Below are 26,085 nucleotides of genomic sequence, written 5' to 3' on the forward strand. Positions count from 1 at the left end.
ATCAGAACCTTTGATGAAGAGATCTCTTACCAAAAAAAGAATATAAAGATTCAGAACTGCATTGGCATGCTGTCACACACACATCTGTAAGTCCATCACAGAATTGCACCAGATTTACACAAGACCTTCACATTCACCTTCAGACCCACGTACTCATAAAGAGAAGCTCACAAGAGTCTGTGGATGACTGCACGACAAAATTAAAAAAAAAACTAGGAAACATGGATCAGTCCGCTAGGATTTGTACCAAAGAAATAGGAAAAAAGAATGAAGATAAAGATGAGGAGAGGAGAAATACAAAGGAACACTAAGCAATGGATCAGATGCTCTGATAGCATGTTAGTTTAATAATAAGGGTTGGGAAGAAGAATAGATTAGAGAATAAGTGAAAGAACGGGTGAGTCTAAAGGAAGTCACCAACTCTAGATTGGCTCTGTTGTTTTGAATATTGGGTTCATGGTCCTTAATTGACTCTTGAAGCCTCTCTTCTGTCTACAGACATGTTCTCCCACCTTCGTTTCTTTTACCTTACTTCTTCCTTTTCTTGCTATTCCTGCTCCTCCTCACAAGTTGCCACTCCTCCCTGCACCCTGCTCCTGCTTCCCACTTTCTAATCAATGTGTGATTTTTTTTTCTTGAACACAAAAGGTCTATTACTTTTTTTTTTGAAAGATACACAAAATGTATATTCATAGTTGCATGAATCTTCTGCTTTGGTGTGTCTTACACATCTGCAACTAATGAATCTGGACTCTTTGGATTCTAAGATAACTTGTGTGTTTTTCCCCCTTTACTCTGTTCCTATTCATGCATTATGCTACTTCTCTTAAGGTTCTGTGTACTTTGTTTCATCTTGTGATTCCCAAACAGTTGTAGTTTCGGTGTGCATCTCTTTTCCATCTTGGCTGCAACTTGTCTGTAAACTGCAATGTTCAAGGCTTTTAGCATTGCAGTTTCAAAATAGCTTATTCTGATTGCTTAATTAGATGCAATCATTCTATTGTCAGTCATGGAAACTCTAGTAAATTACCTCTATGACTATATATACATGTACAACTAGAGCATACTTTGATTGAAACGACTCTGCTCATTTAATCAAGGTTGTCATGAATCATGATTAGCTATCTATAATATCTGCAAGTCAATATGAGAAAAAAAAAGGAAAGAAAGAAAGAGAGAAAGAGAGAAAGAAAGAAAGAAAGAATGATCTTTAGGATTGATATTCTGATTGCTTAATTAGATGCAAAACTTCCTCTGATACAAACATAAATGAATTTTTTACTATTGAGGTCACCACAGGTGGGGGTCGACGCCCTAGCTCCGGCCATGCGGAATATAAATACAGTGTACAGGTGGGAAATATCTGATTGATCCTTCATACGGGTCGGCTTGCCAATGGAACCACCTCTGCAAGAGGGGTTGAGAGGGGAGATGGCAGTGGAGACGTGCGACAAACAGGGCATGTGGGGTGCAACCGCAACCACGCGTCCACACACATGAGATGGAATAGGTGCCCGCAATCGGGCAGTAGCCTTAGCATATCAGTGTCCTTGTAATCGGCGAGGCAGATAGAACAGCAAGAGGCAGTGGTGTCTTTGTTGTGAAGCTTGGCATGAGCATATAGTAGCTTGGGATAGCTAAGTAGGGTGGCTTCGTCTAGACCGGCTTCCACATCGAACGATATTGATTGATTGGCGGGGTCGTGGATGTCCTGAGGGTGGTGTGACAGAGGAGGGTGGTGGCCACGGGTGCAATAATAGGATGCGAGGGTAATGGTGGTGATGAGGAGGAGAATTCCAATGGAGACACCGATGCCATAGCCGAAACCGCTGATCTGGTTAGAGCCGAGCAACCCACCGGAGGAGTCAACGGTGCTGTTCATCGCCGTCGAGGTGGGAGGCAATGGATGTTAGAGGGGAGAGAGGATTGAATGAGAGGTTTGGTCAGCCATGGACAATGTGGTTCTATTGTTTATCAAAGGTTGTTTCTGGTGGAAAAAGTCCTTAGTTTTGGAATGTCAACTATAAAGGTGAAGAGGAGCAAGCAAGGTAACAATATCTCTCAGGGGAGGAGCATGTGGAGGAGAGAGAGGGAGGTTTATTTGAGGTTAAAGAAATGAAGGGAAAAAGAGGTTTGAGAGAGACATGGGGAATATAGTAATGGAAGTTTCTGTCTACAAGTTTTCTAGGTCAACTGTTCCATCTATCTGGATGCATGCTGGATTCTTCCAACATACATGTGTGGATGTGTTTCTTCTCACGTTTCTCTCCCATATGCTATTTGCCCCTCCTCTCATAGCCAATCAGATCATCCTATTTATGTTTTTATTTTACCATATGCATTCACCCACTCACTAAATATTTACTCAGTGGAAAATGGATGACTCAGATCAACTGAAATATAATTATAGTAAGTGGACACCTCCTAAAACTGTGTTAATAACAATCCCCTCATGCATGCATGCCTTTGGATTGCAAGAAAAACATTTCTGATGGAAAAAATTTTCTTGGAAATTTTTTTTTCTTATCACAATTTAGAAGGAAATGATATGATTATGATTAATTTAGAGGGATGATCTCTTTGTTTTTATGGGTAAAAACTTACTAACTTTGACTAATATTTGTCCTTTCCAAACTTTCCAGAAAATTCTTGCAATCCAAACAGGGCAGAAAGGATACTTAGTTTTTCTAATGAATGCCTTTTTGTCCATTTCTTTGTTAAAGCAACTCGTTTTGTATTCTTTACACCATAACGTTACAGTAAGCAGAAGTTTTTGTTAGAGACCACTTGTTGTTTTGAATTTTTTTCTGAACACTACCTATGCTTTGATGGAATCATCGAAGGCATTAAACTTTGACTTGTAGAAAAAAGGATTTTCCCCTTAATATGTGAATAGACAAAAAATGCTCTCTAATAAAACCTAAGTCAATATTAATTTAAATTTTCTTTAAGCCCTGCTTCTTTCTACGTAAAATGGGGGCATAAAACAAATTTTATGCACATTTTCAGTGGAAAAATTGTCATAAATTTTGTTTTACACCCATTTTACGTCTAAATGAAATTAAATAATAAAACTCGTTTTAAGTCATCTTATTTTCTTTACAAAAGGCTTTTCACGGCTGGTCTGTCGCAATTCAGACCACCCACCTCGTGAATGGAGACAAAGTTGCAATTCAGACCAGCCACCTCGTGAATGGAGACAAAGTGTCTCCACTCACGAGGTGGCTGGTCTGAATTGCGACAGACCAGCCGCGGAAAAGCCTTATGCGATGGACGCTAGCAATTCCCATTTTCCTACATTTGTAGAGATCATAAGAACTGCAAGAATATCTTAGTTTTCATTTGTCTTGTAGTGAACTATTGACCTTTGAGAGTAGCAACAACAAAGTTGGTTTATAGACCATCTTTAACATATTTTTTATATTCATTGGGTAAGTAACAAAAATAACATAGAATGTATTCTTTAATAGGACTGAGTTCTAATAAGCAATAAATTAATCTCAATCTCTGTTATATTAATGTTGAAGGGAGAACTAACCTCCTTTTGATATTGAGCTCTCCTTCCATAAAGAAGGCTTCATGTGCCGTATCTGATGGCCCCCATTGAAAAAAAATTACTACACATTGTATTCTTTGAAGAAACAATTGGTTTTAGTAGCTGGGCGACTTCAGATTTTATTACTTTTCGAAGTTCATTTTTTGGGCACACTCTATCTATGTGAGGACCTATCAAATGAATGCTTTGGATCATCCAAACAAAGTAGGCCCCTTATGTTTTTAAGCGTCACCTCATATAAGCTATATGAGGTGACACCTTAGGAACTCTACTCTCTCTCTCTCTCTCTCTCTCTCTCTCTCTATATATATATATATATATATATATATATATATATATATATATATATATAGCTCACCAAACTTATGGTGAGCTAGCTTGCCCAATCACATGGGGGCCCACTTTGTTCGGATGATCCAAACCATTCATTTGAAAGTCCCTTACATAGATGGGGGGTGTACCAAAAATCAGCTCCATAGGATCATCCTAACCCCTCTATTTGTGGAGGACAAAAATGGACAGACACAAATCTGCCCCATTTTTGTCCTCCACAAATGGAGGGGTTAGGATGATCCTATGGAGCTGATTTTTGGTACACCCTCTATCTATGATAAGGCCTTGCAAATGAATGGTTTGGATCACTCCCCAAAATGTGGGACCCATGTGATTGGGCAAGCTAGCTCACCATAAGTTTGGTGAGTATATATATGAGAAAACGGTTCCTACACATATGTGTAGAGAGTTCTCTACACACTAGCTTAAAATATAGTGGGGGCCCTATCTATATGAGGGCCTTAAAAATGAATGGTTTGGATCACCCAAATAATGTGGCCCCCACTGTATTTTAAGCTAGTGTGTAGATAACTTATCTACACATATGTGTAGGAACCTCTCTCTCTCTCTCTCTCTCTCTCTCTCTCTCTATATATATATATATATATATATATATATATATATATATATGAAGAAACTGTTGGTGAGCTAGCTTGCCCAATCACATGGGTCCCACATTTTGGGAAGTGATCCAAACCATTCATTTGCAAGGCCTTATCATAGATAGGGGTGTACCAAAAATCAGCTCCATAGGATCATCCTAACCCCTCCATTTGTGGAGGACAAAAATCGTTAGGATAATCCTATGGAGCTGATTTTTGGTACACCCCCCATCTATGTAAGGGACTTTCAAATGAATGGTTTGGATCATCCTAACAAAGTGGGCCCCCATGTGATTGGGCAAGCTAGCTCACCATAAGTTACGCTCACCAACAGTTTCCTCATATATGAGGAATGATAGATGCAAGGGCCTTATTTGTGAAAGGGCCCGAGAAGGGCCCTTCATTGCATCCACGTCATTTTACGGTAATAGCTTAAAATTTAAAATTCCGTTGCACTTAATGACGTGGATGCAATGAAGGGCTATTCTCCGGCCCTTGATGCAAGAGAGCCCTTGGAGCTATCATTCCTCCTGTTATTTTGCGGTAATTAATGAAAGAAATCGTATGACATTAACCACATGGATGTGAAAAAAAAGAAAGGGGGGGGATCGAATAATAAATGAGTCTGTATAGAAAGAACCATCTCTAGGCCCTGTTTGGATTGCTTGAATTTTTTGGAAAAGTTTGGAAAGGAAAAGTATTCCTAAAATCTCTTATTTCTTTCACACGAAAAAAAAGTTATGATAAATATTCAAATTTTATCTAGAGTCATTCAATTTAACATATTATCTCGTGTGCTTATTGTTTCCTTTTACTTGAATGTAGTGTGAATATGAAAGACTTCAATCCCTTATTCAATATTTTAGATGACAACCGCACCAATTGTTCCTCTCCTCTTCTTCCTCTCTCCTGTTCTCTTCTCTTTTCTTCATCATCAATGCAAATGTTGTCATTTTTGGTATCAAATGAAGTGATTATTATCGGTGACCAGGCTACAAACAAGAGATGAATCAGCATGATCACAGACAATGCAAAAGGCGTTGGGCTTTGTGAAGACTCTTTTTTTATTATGAAATAATGTGGCATTGGGCTTTGTGAAGACTCTTTTTTTATTATGAAATAATGTGGCATGATGTCTCATGAAGATTTCAGAAACCCTAGGTTGCATTTACCACTCTCCCTTCCCTAGGTTGCATTTACCACTCTCCCTTCTTTCCGTCAGCAAGAGATTAGGAGATCATCCCATGTGTTCCAAGATTCTAAAGAGAAGTGAAGCGGAATGTCTCATTCTCTTGTCTCGTCCAGGATTTTGAGGAAACTCAATATTCTAAAATCCGCATATCCAAACAGCCCCGAAAGCCGAACCCACCTTATTATTCTCAAATACCTGCGGCCATGTTTGACTGCCATGAAAACTTTCTCCATAGAATTTAAGTTTATCAAGTGGTGGGAGAGGGATAGGGAGGATTGGAGGAAGGTTAGAGAGGGCAAGAGTGAGGAGAGGTTTAGAAGGCTGAAAACAATGAAAAGAAAACCTCTAAATAATTTTTTTTTAGCAGCTTGGTACCCTCTCCTTGGTCTTGCCATCTTCAAGTCTCTTCATCTCTTACCCTCCCTAGACCGAACACACGATAAATTAATATTCCATGGAAAAACAATCCATGGTTGCAGAACACTCGCCCCTCTGTGGGATGTAACTTTTATCCGCTCGTGCATTCCACCAAACCCTCTATAGCTCTATGACTCCTTTACACTCTGCGCTCGATCTGGCATGAGCCTGGATAGAGGACTTGAAAGCAGAGATCTAGTTAAAATGCAGATGTCTTACGGCATTCAATCAGTTGTCACAATCTCAAACCGATTGTGCGTCAAATAATCGGTTGGTTAAAGGCATACTCTATAGGATGCTAAACCAATTATCAAAAGCAATAATGAGGTTCTATTAAACTATGAAAACATAGATGAGATGTTTAGGATAATTAATTTTTAAAAGTGAGAACATACAGAAAGTTGTAGTGTTTCCACCCCTTTTCCATCACTTCACAAAATCGGTAACATAATATAAGCATATGAAACGAAGAAAGAAACTGAGTAGCAGTTCAATTACAAAACCCACCTACTATATTATATGCTATATGGATGGAATGACTCACTCATTCTTCTCTTACTGCTGGGCGCATTGTACCCTTTGTGCACCACCAGGTGTATCCTCATCCTCATCATAGGCCTCCTGTGCCTGAGAAGCTTGTTTCCTCCTCATCTCCTCCTCTATGTTCACATCGTGGAGGGTTGTCTCTTCGCACTCATCTATCTCCATGTCTGTAAGCTGGCTCGACGTTCTTGTCGGTAGCACACTCTCCAACGCCTTGCACTGCTCCGGGCTCAGTGAGTCTGGAAAGTCCACAGTGAAATGGATGTACAGCTTCCCCCTCATGAATGGCCTTTGGTACACAGGCATTCCTTCATCATTTATCGCCTTGAATTGTTCTGAGACAAACACCCAAATTCCCCATATCAATTTGATTTGATAATGAGAGAGCATGGTTCCAAATCATGGTTTTAAATTTCAGTTTCGGTATAAATTTCGGTCCTGGCCGAAACTGAAATTCCAGCTGAAATTCGGTAGAAAGTCCCAAAATGTCAGTTTTTGGGCCAAATTTCTGATTTTTTTTTTTTAAATAGTATTTTATCAAAATTTGGGCTGAAATTTCTGAAAGTTCAGCTGAAATTTGGCACATTTTGGCAATTTCAATTTTCAGTACGTTTCATTTTCGGTCAAAATTTAAAACCATGGTTCCAATAGCAAGCAAAATAATAATAATAAATTTACAATTCCAGTCAAATAAGAATTTACCAGGCTTAACAACTTCCCCGGGATTTGATTTGATTAGCAGTTGCCGGTTATCAAGGTGGGTCAATACAAACTGGAAGCCGCAGAGAGCCTCCGTGAGTGAGAGTGCATGCTCCACAAACAAGTCATCACCCTTTCTCTTGAACTTGGCATGATCCTTTTGTTGTAGCACAAACACAATGTCGCCTGTCACCGTTTCAGGCTACAAAAAAAATTTACACAGTCAATCGACAAATCTTACCTGGACCCTGTTTGAATTTGGATTTTGATAACCAATTGTGAGTCCAAAACTGATTATTGGACTCAAAATTAAACACAAACAGGGACTTATGTTAATCGTGACAACATAATAAGATCAAAAAAATAATATTTACCGCTTCATCAGCTTCACCAGGGAAGGTTATTTTCTGGCCATTCTGCATTCCTTTCTCCACGACAACTTCCAGTACTTTCTTCTCCTGAACAACCTTCTCACCTTTACACTGTGGGCACCTATCTTTATCATTGATAGTTTCCCCAGTACCCTTGCATTCATTGCAGGGATGCTGCATCTGTTGAATCATAGAAGGCCCAAGTTGCCGTATCGAAACCTTCATGCCAGAACCTTGGCACCCAGAACACTTCATCGAAGCCCCTGATTTTGACCCTTTCCTGCAACCAATAGACACCTTTTAGTTGGATTCAATCATTGTCCAGCATCAAATTGATAGGGGGATTTGAGGACACAGGTAATAATAGGGGTTGATCAAGAGTTACTCACCCCTTGCACTTGGAACAGATTACATTTCGAGAGAGTGACAGTTTCTTTGACGTTCCATTGTACAGTTCTTCTAGAGAAACCTTGAGAGGATGTATCACATCCTCTCCCCTCCTCTGCCTTCGGCCTCGGCTGCTTCCACCACCTGGACACCCCAAAAAGAAACAAAACTATAGGGACCTTCCATAAAAAAAATTAGCGAGTAAAGGGTGTGGGGACAAAGATTGTCTCACAGATCTTTTCAAATAATTTTTTTTTTTTTAAATTTGCGACAGGCATTACAAAACATAAGTAAAAACAAATTGAAGGATTTAAAAAAATATTGTCTCAAGTATCAAAAAACCAACAAAGTTTTTGAAAATCGGAATCGAATCATAAGTCGTAAGATTTTTCTGATTTTTATATAAAATTCAGAGAAAAATAAAAATGCAAATATATCAAAAACAACAATAAATGAGTAACTATCTATCTTTAATTCAAAATATACACAACTTGGTTTTTTAACAAGAAGTGATATACTAATATGAATAGTTGAACTCAAATCCGTAAATATATTTAGTGCTTTGCTTAATTTTATAGAATAATATAGTTGAACACAAGCAAATATATTCAATGCTTTGTTAATATTTATGATGCTAGTGTTTATATTTTTTCTACACTAAATGCTTTGTTTATACTCCCAACAATAAACACAAAGAACTAAATATATTTATAAACTGCTAGTGTTTATATGCTAGTGTTTATAATTCTGTTATCAAAGCATTGGTGTTTACTGTTAATGTCTATTTCAGTGTTGTTAGTGTATATTACTGTTAGTGTCTAGTCTCATGCTTACAATAAATATACACCAACAGCAAAACCATGTTAACAGCTAGTGGTATTTTATGGCTTGGCCTTCTTTATTTTGAACTATGAGAACAGATTGAAAGTCTCAAAATTCAAAACAAACCAGACTTCAAATCATTAAAACTTTGAGGAGGCGCAGCTAGGACAAAAAAATAAGAAACACAAAAGCGAAAAAAGGTTCAGCTGGGGAGAGAAAAAAGAAAAACAATGAACAAAAAAAAAATTATGGCTGGCCAACCGATTGTTTTTGCAATACTTTGGATGATCGGTAATTTTAACATCTTCTGAGCATTTTGGCTAAGGAAGTTCTATCAATCCCTCTTCCAATAATTGCTCGAACAAATCTTCGACTTTGTCATTGAGGAAAGAATAGACTTTCTCTTGTCTTTCCTTGATAGATTTTGGTTTTGGTCTATTTTTATCCTTTCATTCCCTGTTTCTTTCTTTTCTCCAACTTTTTCATTTCCTTTCAATTTTCGATATTTCACAACTTCTGCAAAAGCCACCTCATTAACTTGTGGAGTTGAAGTTTCATTCATTTTCTACTTCAATTCTTCGAAGCTTCTGATTTCGGTAGCCAATAGTGGATGCAAAATAGCAAGATGCATCTCTTTCCGACATAATTGAATGAGTTATGACTCCTTCAAATTAGTAGTACACCGAAGGAGTAGGTACCTACCTCCGAAGAGCAATATGACTCACTTGGCCTTTGTCTGGTTTCGGTGAATCACTAACACTTGCATCTCATCGAGTGTTGTAGAAGTGCCTTAGAAATTGGCACTGCATCTACTCCCAGCTAGTGATTGAATTCGGCTCCAGCTTGGTATACCACGTGAAGGATGCGTCTTTCAAGGTTTCTACAAACTTCATCACTACAAGAGTGCCACTTTTAGCCGAATCACCAGCTGCAGAAATGAAATGTGCGAAATGTTCATTTGGACATCCAGTTCCGTCGAACTTGTCAAACTTTGGATGCTTGTATCTTAGAGGAAGTAGGATATTATCCATGTATCTAGGGTATAGTTTTTTATAATTAAGCAGGGGTCCTACAGCTGCCGTAATAACTTCTTAGACCATTTGTATCACCGTATCCTTTAATGCCCCCATATCAACATTGGAACTAGCTATCATGGTTGAGGGTTGTCCTACTTTCAAAACTATGTTTTCTGACTCCCTTTCTTCCAATCTCTCTTCTTAATTATGCAATCTCCATGGCGAGTGAATTTTTTTTTCCGTGGTAGCAACGTGGTAGCAACAGTCATAACACAACTACGTGTTCATTGGAGAATCCTGGCGGAGTCCAAGGTGTCGACGACCTTGGAGATGGTGACCTCGACGGGGAATGGACTAGAGTTGGTAATTCCGGGAGTCAATAATTTCGACAATTCCAGAAAATTGCTCGCTTTAAGCAAAGATCGACGATGTCTTCATATAATGGATTTTCCCTTATCACTGATGGTGTATTTTGAGACAAAACTCCACCGACTCAACTAAATCATCTTTTGCTAAAGTCCTTAAAATTATCTTCTTAGCCATATTGATAGTAACCAGGCTCACGTATTGGCTAAAGTCAGGAACTTCCATCTCAATTTCCTTTTTGGCCTTATTCCTTCTAGCTCTTTGCTTTTTTGACATCTTGGGCATTTTTGGTGAGGTTGACGTCGAAATCAAGTCTGCTTGACATCTTGGCCTTATTCCTTCTACCAACAGTTGTAGACGCCCTTCACTTGAGAAGTCTGCAAGATGAGAGTTCAATGGCAGAGATCGTTCCAAAACTTATACAAGAGAGATGAAGTTTTCACATGAATTAAAAGCGTTATTTTGGACGTTGCTGGAGTGAATGACTCCATAGTTCGTGGAGCATTACAAATTGACTTTAGTGATACAAATGGAGTGCGTGCAAGGCCATTGTTTATTTTTCCTATCTCAGCACACCAAAAGAAAACAGAAAACTTTAAGGAGAAGGAATCTTTCTTTGTTTTTGAGTTAGGGAACACCACTTTGAATTCAAGATTAGAGAACTGTGTCCCACCGGGCGTGCAAAAAAATGTTCACAACAAATTTCATATGCTTTCCGTTTAGATTTTGATATGTATTGGAAAACGAGTTTCTTTTCTTTTTCCTTTGACGACTCAATTTTTGCTTTTTTAAGTTCCTTGGGATTAACGATGAATGACTTTTCAAGATCTTCAACCGTACATTCTTGAGGATCTTCTACCATGTAGAATTTTGCATCCGCGAAGTATGCTTCAGCCTTGGTGAAAGGATATTCATCCGCATTCACCTTTTCTTGACTCCCTTCAAAATAATATTTAAAGCACTGGTGTAGCGTAGCCATACAAAAAAAAAAAAAAAGAAGCACTGGTGCAGTGTCGAAGATACCACTCCATTATCGTGCATCCACGGTCTTCCAAGTAAAGCATTATAGGATGTTTCAGCATCAATGACGTGGAAAAAGACCATGGATCTCAGGTTGCCATTTTTAAGGTGGAGACGTATCGTGCCGATGGCTCTTTGACCATATTCATGCATGTGAAATTTGTTGCGAACACACAACACGCACAATGCATTGAGATCAAATTTCCCACTTGTGAAAAGAGGTTTTATTAATTTTTGTGGGGACGTACGTACACTTTCAACTCTAATAGCCATTAATTGCATTTCTTGAAGAAAAAAATACCTCTGATTATCCACCAATAGGTTACCTATCTCAATACAAATTTTGATTATCAAACCTCCCGAAAGAGAAAATTTGACTTTTGATGATTGTTTGATTATTTTATTTCGGCTCATTTGCAAGAGAATCCTCCCAGAAGGGGCTCTCTTGAGTCGACTCATTTTGTAAAGGGTCCTCCCGGAAGAGAAATTCCTTTGAATCATTTTTTATGATCTTATTTCGACTCTTTTGTAAGAGTCCTCCCAGAAGAGGCTCTCTTAAGTCTCTAACTCTTATTTGCAAAGGGTTCTCCTTGAAGAGAAACTCCTTTTCATCTCTTCTTTCTCCTGGAAGAAAAGGCCTTCTTGGGGGGTCATCTCATGTTTCTCCCGGAAAAGAAAGGTCTCATTTGCTCTTTGAGTCTCCCAAACGAGAATCTAAAGAGATTTTTCTTCTTCCTTTTGAGGAACCATCATTTTCATCATCTTTCTCCCGGAAGATAAAGGTCTTCTTTGCTCTTTGAATCTCCCGGAAGAGACTTTAAAGAGATCATTATTCTCCTTCCTTTTGGGGAACCATCCTTTTCATGATCTTTCTCCCGAAAGAGAAGGGTCTTCTTTGCTCTTTAAGTTCCCAAAGAAACTCTAAAGAGATTCTTCTTCCTTTGGAGGAACCGTCCCCACCCCTTATATCTCTCACTCCACGATCCTAACTTTCTCCTCTTTGAGCCGTTGCAATTGCCAACCTATCCCTTATATTGAATTCCACGATCACAACTTCCCTTTTTATGAGGAGTTACATAAATCCCCCTTTTGGAAACGTCGATGACTCATTTCTTCCTTCGCAAGAGTTTTCATTTCCTTAAATTTAAGAATATTTTTCCCATTGGTCGTCAACTTTTTTTTGTTCTTGATTAAAGCATTTTAAGTTTATGTCCATCCCTTTTACTTTTAGGAATAACATAATGCATAACCACCTTTCTCTCTCTTCTTATTTTGCCAAGGGATTTTATTATTATCCCTTCGTTTTGAAAAAAAATTGAGTTCAACAAGCCATAAACACCACTAGCTGTGAACATAGTTTTTGTTGTTAGTGTAAATTTACTGTAAACATGAGACTAGACACGAATAGTAATATAAACTAATAACAGAAATAAACCGTAACCATAAATATTAATACTTTGTTTATACATTAATAACAGAAATATAAACACTAACAGTAATAGTAAATACTAACAGTAGTTGCTAGAGTGGCAAGCGAGAAGCTCTAAAGAAAGTACAGTGAAAATGTGTGTGAAGTGTCACCGTGCAAAGCGTCATTGAAAATCAGCCTGAAGGGTGCAAGAAGCTTCATTCGAAGCAAACAAGAAGTACATAGAAAGAGTAGGATTGTAGTAGGTTAGGGAGGAATTGTTATTACAAGTAGAAAAGATGACTTCGTGACTAATTAGAATTACAAATTTTATGAATTTACAGTTTCACAAGTTTTACTCATATATATCTAATGTTATGTTTTTGGAAAAAAGATCCGCATTAATTTTCATTTGAAACTTTAGATCAGTTTTCAAGCTGTCAATAATATGTTTTTTAATACGATTCTTCAGCATCATAAAAAAGAAAACGTATTCATTTAGGAAGAAACATAACATTAGATCAGTTTTCATTTGAAACTTTAGATAGGTTTTCAAGTTGTCAATAATATGTTTTTTAATACGATTCTTCAGCATCATCAAAAGGAAAACATATTCATATAGGAAGAAACAATCACCTAAATAGGAACTGTATTTACGAGTGTCAATGTACTGAGGCGGTCCGATGGACCATTGGAATCCGAACCTAAACGGACAGGATCTAGACACATTATCAGGATCCATGGACACCTTTAGGATCCTTACCATAGGATCCGAAATTTTTTTCGATCGAATCCAACTAACAAAAGCCTGTGGTACCGTCCTAACTCCAAATTTCTTATACTATTTTACGAAAATACCCTTTCACTATTTTAAAACTGAAAAAGTTATTTTAAGGGGATTTTAGTAAAATAATTCATCTGCATTTTTTTCAAACCATTCCTATTTTTAGTATTTTGTCATTCATCTCTCTCAAGTCACGAGGCACCCTCTTCTCTTCCTTCTATAACCACTGATCCTAAGTCCATAACCCATTGTGCCACCGTAGCTGCGGATCACGCGTACCCTCGCGCCATTGTCTTCTTGGCTTCTTCTAAGATTTAATTGTGTACAGTGTAAGTAGGAGGACCTAGTAGGATACTCCGATGGACGGTCCAATTTGAAATGGATCGTGATCGAGACACGGTAAGTAGTATCCGAAGAATACTCCTAATCTGATCCGACCAATAAGGGATTTAGATGGATCGTGACTGAGACATAGGTAGAACCAATCCGATGTGGATCCGTTGACACCCTTAAGTGTACCCTTAATTAAGAGGAAATATGTGGCAAGCGTATGGGAAGCGTGTTTTTCCTAAATTTGGGAAGTGAGAAGAACTTAGCTTCTGAAGCGAATTTCCAAGGAAGCGAGCTTCCCATCCTACTAGGAAGTCTCCGGTAACTATGATCTAAACACGAACATTATATAAATGTATAGTTGGTCCTTTGTGTTCAACTGTTAGTGTCTACTGATAAACAGAGCCTTAAATATATTTGCAGAAATATAAACACTAGCAGTAACGCTGTAACAGTAAACACTAACAATGGAAACATAAATAAAGCACTAAATATATTTAGTGCACTTTGTGTCCACATATTTGTGTATATTTATGCTGTTAAGGTATATTGTTCTATAAAATTAAACACGTCACTGGCTTTGCAAACAATTATTCATATTAGTATATTACTGCTTGTTAAAAAAATCAAGTTGTATATATTAATAGACAATTACTCATTTTATTGTTGTTTTTGAACTATTTATATTTTTAATACTTTTAAATTTTATATAAAATCCTGAAAATCTTATGATTTAAGATCCAATTTACAAATCAAACCCTGTTACGATTTACGACTCAATAACGATTTTTAGAAGCCCGTGCTAATCGAATTCATCATGATCGCAATCTATAACTATAACAGCAATTGAAAAGCTTACCTCCAAAGGGACTGCCACCAAAGAAGGACTGGAAAATATCAAATGGGTCATGTCCTCCTGCTCCTCCACCCATTCCTTCCTTGAGTGCATCCTCTCCATACTGATCATAGATATCACGTTTTTCAGGATCACTCAAAACCTCGTACGCCTGAGCTAACTCCTTAAACTGCAGAAGACCAAATAGCTCAAGGCTTATTCAACTACAATGCTATGACCAAATATTATACAACTTGGGTTGTCCCATCTATCCAAGAAATACAAGACTCAGAAGCAGAATAGCTAAAACTAGCTAACAATAACTGCACAACATACTAGGAGCAACCACACCCAAATAGCTCCCCCTGCTACGCCAATGAAAGGTGGGAGGATCAAGGAATTAGAGTTATTAATATATATTTCCAAATCTTGATCAAAGCTATCAACATATAGATTATTGAAATTCAAGAAACAAATGAAAATTACAATACATTACAATATGAGGTGGTTCTTGGTTAGTTAGAGGACCCAGCATGAGTTCATCACACATTAACACCTGACTGAGGATCCAGATCACATTTTAATTGCCACAGGCCAGTGGCAATTAAAATTGCCCAATTATTCAAAGATCAATCCATGCAACGGAACAATGAACACAGCATGGACGGTCTCAGTCCTCCAACCTGCAGCTAAATGCATCATTGTGATGTTTTGTAACAGCTTACCATAAAAAACTTTAGAGTGCTGCTAGCAAAATGGAATTTCGTTTGAAAAATAAAGCCGAAATCCTGCGTTGTGAGGTGTGCAAGAAGACAGTGATGTGAGCTCAAATCCCCACGAACAGCAAAAAACGCCGTCATAATGACCAAATCGTTGGTCAATTCCACTTTCGTCTTTATTTTCCAAAGGAAATCCCATTTTCGACGTGTTTTCCAAAACTTATACAGCACCAATCCTTGATCATCAAAGCAATCCATTGACTTATAAAATTTAATAAACTATATACCGACTGCACAAATGAGATTCTGATGTGGACTAAAATCCGCCTGGAATTTTGGGCTTGTTCTAGCCTAGGATAGTTGTTAGTTTATTTCCTTCATGTGTATGTTTTTATTCCTCGTGAGTCTGTTGAGTGATAGATGTTTGTAAATAAGCCACCATGCCAGGGCAATGTAGTGAGGTTAATATTGTAATAAGAGAGAATAGAAGGGCAATGTAGTGAGGACTCATTGTAATGGGAAGAGTAGAGAAAACAAGGTGGATCGTTTGGTATTTGGGGACCGCAATCCTGCCACATCAGCTGCCATGTGTCAACTAATTGGTGGCTTGAAGGCTTGGGACCACACCATGTGCCAACTGATTGACGGTCTTGAGGCTTGGGACCACTTTGGCAAGGAGGGACAACTAGCATGGGACGCCTCCGATGTTGCAACATGGCTTGCATATCAGATGGCCAGCTGGTCATGAGCTGACTGAGGACAGCAAGCAAGCAAAGAGGCTTCTAAGCCCCCACCTTCCACCCATAAATAGGGGGAGGGATCTCATTTGGAAGTTTTTTTTTTTTTTTTTTTTGCCTTTGGAGGAAAATGAGAGGGGGAGCAAGGTCTCTGGCATTGATAAGATAGAGAAGAGCCTTACAAGAGGGAGTATCAAAAGAGAATCGAGTTGACGAAACGTACGACCAGATCATGCTCGGCCTGGACCGATTGAATCTACTAATGCCAAACACTTCCTCCCCGGCTAATCCAATTCCAAAACCAACGTATACTGCTCAGTTGCCGGGTCATAAAAGAATCCGTCCATTCCTAAACAGCCTGCTGATGATTTGCCAGCTTGACTGCCTCTCCGAGATGAGAAGTGATCGGTATATTAGCCTAGCCCCTTCTTTCATCGAGCGAATGAGTCTTGCTCCTGTTTCAAGTGGTACGTGAGTCGGGTCAGTTGATTGGCACCTATTTTCAACAAAGATATTCGATTTCCTGGATAGCTTTAGGATGCCAAACTGAACCTAAAGCAGGCCGCTTAAATATCGGCCTCGCTTAGTCTTCCCTCTTGAGTTGAGAAATAGACCTCCCATTAGACAAAGATTCCCTTATGCAGAATAGAGTTTCATTTCCGGACTCGTCGGTGATAGGCTATGAGAAAGAGATTCCTCTTGCTCGGTAGAGTACTACCTCGGGAATGAATGGGCATGCCCTTTCGTATACTAGGATTGAATAGCTGGGGAGAATACTGAATAGACCTTTCAGGGTTAGCTAATCATTCCATTGATAACGCAGGCGGTGATTGATATAGGGTTCAGTGTGCCGGTTCTCCGGATCATGGATAGGTCTTCCCATTAGCCCTATTAACATATGGATATACTTGCTTGGTATCCGGATTCACCCGGGGAGGAATTGATTCAGTAATGACACCGAAGAAATGGGCGACGTAACATCATTCCCCATTATCCCGATTAGGCAACTCAACTAGAAAAAAAAACGAGTTTGACTCTATTTGCCCAACCGGTTTGAGAAAAGTCAATAGTATAAGACATTTGCTGAAAGTAGACCTGTGAGACCGAAACACTTGATTCAGCGGAGAGAGGAAAGGCAAGGCCCCTACAAGCGAGGTGATTCCGGCCCGTTAGAAAACCCGGGACCGAAACAAGTAGTTTCGGAACGGTTAGATAGAGGAAGATCAACTTTACGGCTTATCCCCGCCATATACGGACGGATTGACCCCCTTACAAATGGGCCACACTCCAACCAGTGGTTTATGAAAACTGGATTGATTTTTGCTTTCTACTCGCTAGTTGGATGCATGCTCGCTGGTGGAGTTCTTCCCGTTCATTCATTAGTTGGATTGAAAACATTAGTTCTTCTGCAAACTCAAAAGCTATTCAATAGCCCGATCAAATGCATTTTATAATATTTGTACTTCAAGGTGCAGAGTTGCTGGAACGTATATAACTTAGATTTGATTTGCTTTTCTCATGCGCATCAGATGTCAAAGTGCTAGTAATGCAGGTAATGTAGACCCTGAAATTACCTAGAATACTCAATAAGCATGAATCCTATTTGCTATTTTTCAAAGTAAAGAAGAGTACTCAATACAGCAAGAAGAAGAAGATCCTTGGATGAGTAAGGAATTCTTCTCTTCTTTCTTCTCAACCTGTAATTCCAGGTTGATGATTTTTCCTTGCAATACAATTCCGTCAGAGTTTGTTCATTTGGACTGTCCAGCCTTTGATCCTTCTTTGCTGTTATTCAATTTCATCTCTGCTTGAAGAATCTCCATAGTTTAGAATACCTGCTGTTCAACTAGCAATAAACTTCTTAAACATAACGATCTGTTATCTGTCAATGAATGGATGTAAGCCATGATAGATCTGTTTGTGCTTGTTCAACATTCATGTGTTTTAAAACAACTTTGCATGTTTGATTCCTGTACCACATCATACCTCTACGGCACCTAGCTAATTTTCCTACGATCTTGCAACTGATTTGAATCGACTCCATCTTTCTTTCTTTTTTTTCTTTTTTTTCTTTTTTTTTTTTTTGAATGGTTGATTCCATTCTTTTATCTTTAGATCCAACTTCTAGCTTAAGCATTACACTGATCTGCTTTATTAATTATTATCCTTCTTCTCTACTCTTACTAACTCCTTGCTATCACTACCTGAACCTGTTTTTCATTCCACAACGAATACAAGTATCAAGATCAGCTAGTCATGGACTGTCTTCTTCCTAAGCTCTTGTTTTTTTTTGCCGGACACACCAATCCTTAGATACTGTCCTCTATTCTTGTTTAATTCGTAACATACTCTTTCAGCACCAAATCCATGCTTACTGAGATGTTGGAATAGGTCCACCAAGTTCGCAGCTTGAATATCCATATGCAGTAGTTTGCGATTTAGTGAAGAACAGAAACCTTTCTTTCAAGTAAACCCACCTCCTTGTGACTGATACAAATCAGATTCGAGACTGGGATAGAGATTTCAAGGGTTGCCCATGGATCTACTAAAACTCAAGTAATCTAACAAAATTGATAGAAAGAAAAACAAATTATGGAGAGAGAAGAGAGAGGGGGTGGTCAGACAGGAGATGAAAATACTATAACCAACCTAACTAAATAAAAAAACTCCATCAAAGCCTAAAAAAAAGCATTAAGAAATTCATGGAAGCAATGGCATTTTCAAGATGTGTTATATAAATTTACTTACAACCTAGCACCTTGACGGATAGGTAGAACTGCTTCAAACAATCCAGATGAGTGATGTATAGAATTAGGGGGCATGAATCAAACAATCCAGAGCTGAATAAAAAATGAGTCCGCGCTAATTGATTGGAAAAAAAAAATTACTAGTTTTTCTAAAATGGAATTGAAAGCAAAAGACCTACAGGATAAATCAAGACCAAAGTTTTAAATTACAGACCCAGAATAGCCATCAATTCATGTATAAATGAGTGATAGATAGAATTAAGGGGCATGGTTCAAACAATCCAGAGCTGAGCCCAGGCTAATTTATTGAAAAAAAAACTGCTAATTTTCCTAAAAATGGAATTGAGAGAAAAAGACCTAGAGGATAAATCCAGACCGAAGTTTTAAATTATGCAAGTAAATTACAGGCCCAGAATCGCCATCAATTCAAGTATAGATTAGTGATAGATGGACTTAGGAACTGATTGTGAGCCCTCAAACCGATTATTGGTCTCAAAATTACATTATCGAGTCCAATAATAAGATTTGGGGTTCACAATTGGTCGCCACAATCTCAAATGAACAGAGCCTCTTTTTTCTTTTTCTTTTTTCTTTTTTTTTTTGGGGGGGAGGGGGGGGGGCATGCTTCAAACAATCCAGAGCTGAAGAAAACACGAGTCCAATCTAATTTATTGAAATGAAACAGCTAATTTTCCTCAAATGGAAATGAAAGCAAAGGAAGACAAAAAATTTGAAGGGAGATGATTTTTTCGCCCCCAGTAGGATTATGCGCCCCCCTTTTCACATGAATTGTGCCAGACTTTAACGCTTTTTAACGTCAGATCACCAGACAAGGGGGGCGCATAATCCTACAGGGGGTGAAAAAATCATCACCCAATTTTAAATTATGCAAATAAATTACAGGCCCAACAACTACACCATCAATTCAAGTATAACTAAAATTGATAGAAATTTCAAGACACGCAATATAATTGGAATCCACTGTAAATAATATAACAATATCATCAAACAAATAATTCCATTGAAATCTAGACATAAAGATCTGAAAGATTAAAAAAAAACACATCAAAGAGAGATTTATTTTTTCATTTTTTTTTTACATTACCTTCTCAGGATCTCCTCCCTTATCTGGATGATTCTTAATAGCAGCCTTTCTATAAGCCTTCTTCAGATCATCCTGTGACCCAGTTTTAGAGACTCCGAGGATCTCATAATACCTCGTATTATCACTCTTCTTAGGCGCTCTCCCAAACATCTTATCTCACAAGATCTCGAAAGAAACTATGAAATTGTTCCAATTGATCGCAGCTAAAACGGAAACCCTAACTTCGATCAATAAAAAATCTTCACTAGAAACCTTCCGAGAGGAAATCGATGTAAAGAGAAGCTTATCTTGAAACCCTAAGATCAACGGTTCAGGTTCTCTTGAGTGATAAAATGAAGATCCGGAAAAAAAAAAAACAGGAGGGTTCCTCCTCTTTTTTTTTTAGGTCGTTTTGTTATAGAGTTGGATATTTATAAGGTGGGTTTTTGGTGAGAGAAATAGATGGACGGTTGAGATTGTTTCTTAGAGGAGAAACTAAGGTTTTGAACGTCGACAATGCCCGATGTGATGGAAGAATCTGGAAGGATCTCAAACCATTCGAGATGTGAAATTATTATGATCATAGAGTGTTTGATCGGACGGCTGTAAATGTTCTTTCTAGATGCTTCGGAAAGCGGAGATTCTTCGCGGGGTAATCAAGGATTCCTCGCGGGCTATTTAAAAGGTTCTGTGAGTGTATCTGACTACTCAGTGTTTGGATAATGATGCCAACTCCCTTTGTCTTTTATTATTTAATTGGCTTTTGAGAGCTCTTTTTAGAATTGTTATGGCCTTGGATAGGTGGATGTGGACGGTTCGGATCAAAGATGGGTGGTGGGACTCACTTCGCTGTAGTTGGACACCACATTATACTAGGGTGAGAGGGCTCCCCCATTGGGTGCACATCACCATCATGCATTAATAATGGCTGAAAAGTCAAACGGTGATGTGCAGCCAATAGGAGAGCCCTTTTACCTCTTTTTTGCAAGGGCTCCCTTCAGTTTAGAAAGAGACCTAGAGGGTTCATTTTTTTTATTTTTTTTATGGGTCCCGAGAGGGTCCATGGCATTACAGCTATAACAAAAAGAAAGACAGTGACAAGAATACTTCAGTCAACTAACTGGGGTGGGGATTGAAGAGCTCTACACTTTCTTTCGACACCACATCTGTAGTTAATCTGCCCGTCTCACCATTTGCAGATCGATTGACATGGTAGAAAGATATGGATGTACCTCCCCTTCCACTACCACCTTATTTAGGTCCACGTTCTGAAAAAGCTTAATTCCATGGCACACAGCTTTCATTTTTTCCTCATTTGTGTCTGCCTTCCAATGGGCCCACTAAATGCCCAGATGATCACTCCTCCTTCATTTCTCAAAAAGGCCTCTAATACCTGAGGGCCCTGGATTCCCTATACTTGAGACGTCAAAATTCAATTTTAGGAACCCTTGAGAATGAGGTGGCCATGCTTGTTCTACTTTAGGATCGATGCCAACTCCTTCACATATTACTCTCCACCCATGCCATAAATTCATCGGTTGACACAAATCTAAAATCTGGTAGAGTCTTCACCCGTGAGATAGTTAAGGCAATTACTTTATTGAGGATGAACTGAGCTCCTTAAGTGCGGACCACAAAATCTGGGTTACTGAAGACACCATGTAAGTGCGGACCACTCTTCATCGATAATGTTAATGCTATGGTGATCTTTTTTTTTATATATGGGTAAGATGGGGTTAGGCAGGACCCGACCATATATATTAATAAAGACAACAAAAGAGATTACATGAAGCTCAAGAACAAACCCCTGAACATTGAGGGGAAAACAAAGGAAAATACAAGCCAAAACAATCATAAGGCTCCACAAGAAAACAGGACCCAAAGATAAAGGAAAACAGAAACTACAACACCATACAATTGAACTCATGAAAAGAAACCAGCGCTCTAATCACAGAGAGAGAGATTGATCAGCCTAATCACAAGCTCCTCCCAAGGGATAGTTTGGAGAGGGAGGGAATGCCACAGGTCGGGGAGAGCAAGGCAAGGAAGGGCGACTTGCCTTTCTTCCTACGAGAATTTTGCCATGCCGTGGTGATCTTGTCCTTTTCTCGCAAGCCATGTTTCGTACCCCTTTATATTGAAAAAGTTACAAAAACATTTTAAAGACTTTATTTATTCCAAGTCTAGAAAAAAATGGGTTTTTGCATAAAGAAGCCTTGTACTTTGCTGTATTTGCGAAAAGAGTCCTCTAGTTTGACAATTTGCAAATAGAGTTGCCATGTTTGAGTGAATTTTGCAAATCAGGTCATGCCAAAAATTTGTAACCAAAATACCCATGGTTTTTTTTTTTTTTTTTTTTTTGGACTCATTAGAAGATCAAAATGTCCTTATACATGAAAGTACAAAAAATACAATGTAAAAATAATATCAATGACAGTCTTAGACATGCCGTGTAAATACCCAAAATGTCCTTAGAAGTTTTGAAACAAGGGTGTGGGGATATGATTCCTATATATACAGTAGCATTCTTGACCTATGCTATGCACGATGTAAAAAAGATGGGCCCGCCCCACCTGAACATGCCATGTAAAACTGCGGGCCCCACTGCATATACATGCTCGGGTCGGGTGGAGATCATGGGACTTATTAGGGATAGAATACGCATCTTCAATAACGGTAACACGTGGCATATAAACTTAGTCTCTTGGATAATAAAGGCAAGAAGAGTTCTCCATCTCCACGATTAATAATGCCAAACAAACAGGAAAGTGCCTCGGGGGTAATGTCTTTAGTTCACTGCGGCAACTTCTCCTAAGAGCTCGGTTGCCAAAGGTAGAAACTAGTTCTCATGAGGAACGTGTTTATCAAAATACACATGAAAACTAATACCAGGGAAAGTCGACCGATATGGAAAGACTCCCACAATGGCAAGTCTCTTAAACTACCTTGGTCTCCTCTTTTATAAATACACTCCCGCGCTCAAAGATACGCATCTTCAATCATTCGCAAGTAGTGTTCGTTTGTTCCTTCTACTGATTGGATTTCCTGCTTGTGTGCCAATTTCTGACTTGAGCAAGATGTGGTCTCCCGGAGTCCATACTCCGGGATCCCTCTAACGCGTGTTATTCGAGTGCACAACGAGCACCGACCCATCCTCTACGAAGCACCTTTACGCAGAGCAGATTTTGGCACCAACAGGAACTGTAGCATAAAAAAACACGAGACAAAATGGTGGCCCTACTCCGATGCATGGTTTTGAGTTGAGTCGGTGGGGCACATAAATCAAAACATATCACCAAGCATCACGAGCATTTTGGTCTTTTAAGGCCACGTCTGGCTGTCAGGAATTTTTTTTTTTTTTCATGGTAAATCTGTGCTCCCAAGTGATAAAAAGAGGGGTGGTGCAGGTGGAAGGAGAGATTTGAGAGGGCACCAATGAATCAAGGGTGAGATGTGGCTAAAAAAATAAGGGGGGAAAAAAGATCAGATTTTGTGTGGTGCTTTTTGTTTCCTACTTTTTAGGCTTTTCTTGCCCTCTCCAGACGAGTCCCTCATGTAATTGTCGTTCTCCCATTGTCCCTCACTACTAGATAAGCTAATATTCCAAGAAAAGAAATTCATGGTAGCCAAACGTGCCCTAAGAGTGAAAAATCTACCGTGGGTATTTTGGTCACAAATTGATGGCATGACATGATTTGCAAATTTCACTCAAATGTGATTACTCTATTTGCTTTCAAGGCATAGAATCCCCATTTCTTTGTCTTATTAGCGCAGGTGTACGTCAATGATGAAAACCGCCGAACTGAACTTAAGACTCGAGTTGAGAAAAAGAGCTAGGCCCCCGGTAGGGCTTTCAGGGACTAGGGTGGATTATTGAGCTTGCGGCAAATCGAAGGTTTGTCCATTGGGATTGGGCATGGACGAGCCTCGACTGGGCTACCATTGATTCAAAAATGACAAAATCCACACTTCCCCATCGCATCATTTTCCGGTGTAGGATTAAAGATCAGGTCCAAATACAAGACTTTGCAAACAAAACAAAGTACTGAAAGTAGAGGACTTCATTTGCATGAAAAACATTAAAATTGCTTTCCAAGTCTTTGCTTTGTATAAGAAAAACTAAGGCCATGTTTGACAACCATGAAATTATTTTCCATGAAATATTAGTTCAATCAAATGGTGAGGGAGGGTGAGAGAAACAAAGACTTGAGAGCAAGGTTTAAAATTTCGGTTTCGGTAACCGTTTCGGACCCCACCAAAAACCGAAATTTCGGACCCAAATTCCAAAATTTTGTAACACTTTATTTTTTTAATAAATAATGTCATTAAACCGAAATTTCGGACCGAAAATGGCGAAAAATTGAATTTCAAAAATTTTCGATTTCAGTCCCCACCGGTATCCGAAATTTCAAACCATGCTTGAGAGGGCATGAGTGTGGAGAGGGTGAGAAGTGGCTAAAAAGCAAGAACAAAATAATGCATATTTATTTTATTTTATTTTTATGGACAAGCTGGGGTTAGGCAGACCCCTACCAGATATATTTAAAAATAAAGAGAAATACATGAAGCTTTGGAGCAAACCCACCAACAGGCTGGAGGCAAACAACAACAAGGGAAAGCAAAAACAATCGAAAAAACTAAACCAAAAGCAAAACAAGAGCACCAAACTCCAAAGAGAAGAGCAGATAACAGACTTCCTCAACCACAAAGAGCACTAGGCTCATAAGCTTCTTCCAAGAGTTAATTTGGAGAAGAAAAGAAGCCCACTAGATGGAGTGGATGGGAAGGTAAATGGCGGTTTTCTTTTCTTATCCTTTACTCTTAGCCAAGAGCTATGATCCATAATTGAAGGCTGAGGATCAGATTTAGCATAATTTTCATCAAGGTGCTGGATGCTATCCTCACCCGGACATGATATGGGATCAGGGGTTGCAAGGGCAGCAAAACGATTGGAAGAGCCTTGAGCTCGGGGAGCTAGAATGGGAGAGCAAAAGATATGATCAAGGGACTTTCTGTTTTGGGCCTCAGATGTCTTTCTATTTTGGGTCTCAGATGGTGGGGCAATGGAAGGGAAGGAAACAATAGTACTAGTGTCTTCAATTTTAGATGTCGATTGAACAGGCTTCCATTCCTTCCTAGGACGGAGGTGCACTTGATGGTTGATACAGTCATCAGACAGATGCCCAAAATCCTTGCAATAGGAGCAAGCTTTGGGCTTCCATTCATAAGATATTTCTTGAGTGATCTCCCATGAAGAAGTACATAGCTTAATAGAGTCTGGGAGAGGACTATTTGCGGTAACCAGGACACACAATTTTGCATAATTGAGCCTAGTAGTCTCTGCGGTTTGTGAGTCCATATATAGGGGTTTGCCAATCAAACTAGCTATCCTACTAGGTAGTGAGGATTCCAAAACTTTAGGTGCAGACCATAGAGCCTAATCCAAATAGGAACTTCAGGCAATTTTTATTTTTATTTTTTTTCCATTGAGATATCTGGGTTCCATCTTTGGAGGATCAGTGGCCTTTCTCCATAGTTTTGTCCCGAGTCTTCCAGAACCTGAGAACAATCTTCAGCACAGGAAAATTTAAAGAGGAAGAACCCATGTTCCATGGTAAACATTTGAAGGGAGCCTTAAGACCATCTCGAAGGGAGACAAAATAAGGTATTTTCCCCAGAAAATATCCGACGAGGCAATTTGCCCATTTGTTTTCATGCTTCAGAATTTCTGCATCTTGAAAGAGTAATGCCATATTGGTTTTTTCAAAATCCTCAGGAATGATGTGTTCAAGATTGGTTGGGGTGGGAGGGGAAGATGATTTAGAGAACAAATTTTTCCATGGGGACAACTGCTTATCTTTGCTGATAATGGCTTCATAAATCCTCTCATGATTTGCATGAGATGGATCAGAAGGGGCAAGAGGGCTGTTGGTAGCCATAGGAGAAGAACCCACAACATGGAGGGGATGGACGAAAGGCAGGCAGAATGGACTTCTATTTTTTTCTTGTTTTTCAGGCTTTTCTTGTCCTTTTCTCACTCAGGGTCCCCGTTAAGTGTCCCCCTTTCCTGCCCTCCCTCCCATTGGGTAAGCTAATATTCCATTTAAAAAAATTCAT

The 26,085-nt window shown here is 38.9% G+C and overlaps 2 protein-coding genes across 2 annotated transcripts; both read right to left on the bottom strand.

Annotated features, from left to right (window-relative positions):
• Nucleotides 1-1,204: 1,204 nt before the first annotated feature.
• On the bottom strand, nt 1,205-2,127 carry LOC143859253 (RING-H2 finger protein ATL70-like). Its single transcript, XM_077369965.1, has one exon. The coding sequence runs from the start codon at nt 1,880-1,882 to the stop codon at nt 1,376-1,378; it is 507 nt and encodes a 168-aa protein (XP_077226080.1). The 5' UTR covers nt 1,883-2,127; the 3' UTR covers nt 1,205-1,375.
• A 4,328-nt stretch (nt 2,128-6,455) lies between these two features.
• On the bottom strand, nt 6,456-20,376 carry LOC143859294 (dnaJ protein homolog). Its single transcript, XM_077370012.1, has 6 exons — nt 19,990-20,376; nt 14,706-14,871; nt 8,103-8,244; nt 7,717-7,993; nt 7,346-7,544; nt 6,456-6,978 (listed from the first exon to the last, which is right to left on the bottom strand). The coding sequence occupies exons 1-6, from the start codon at nt 20,137-20,139 to the stop codon at nt 6,656-6,658; spliced, it is 1,257 nt and encodes a 418-aa protein (XP_077226127.1). The 5' UTR covers nt 20,140-20,376; the 3' UTR covers nt 6,456-6,655.
• Nucleotides 20,377-26,085: the final 5,709 nt, after the last annotated feature.

Source organism: Tasmannia lanceolata, unplaced genomic scaffold (assembly GCF_043159265.1).
Source record: "Tasmannia lanceolata isolate RefF3 unplaced genomic scaffold, GAP_Taslan_0.1 ptg000029l, whole genome shotgun sequence".
Lineage (NCBI taxonomy): Eukaryota > Viridiplantae > Streptophyta > Magnoliopsida > Canellales > Winteraceae > Tasmannia > Tasmannia lanceolata.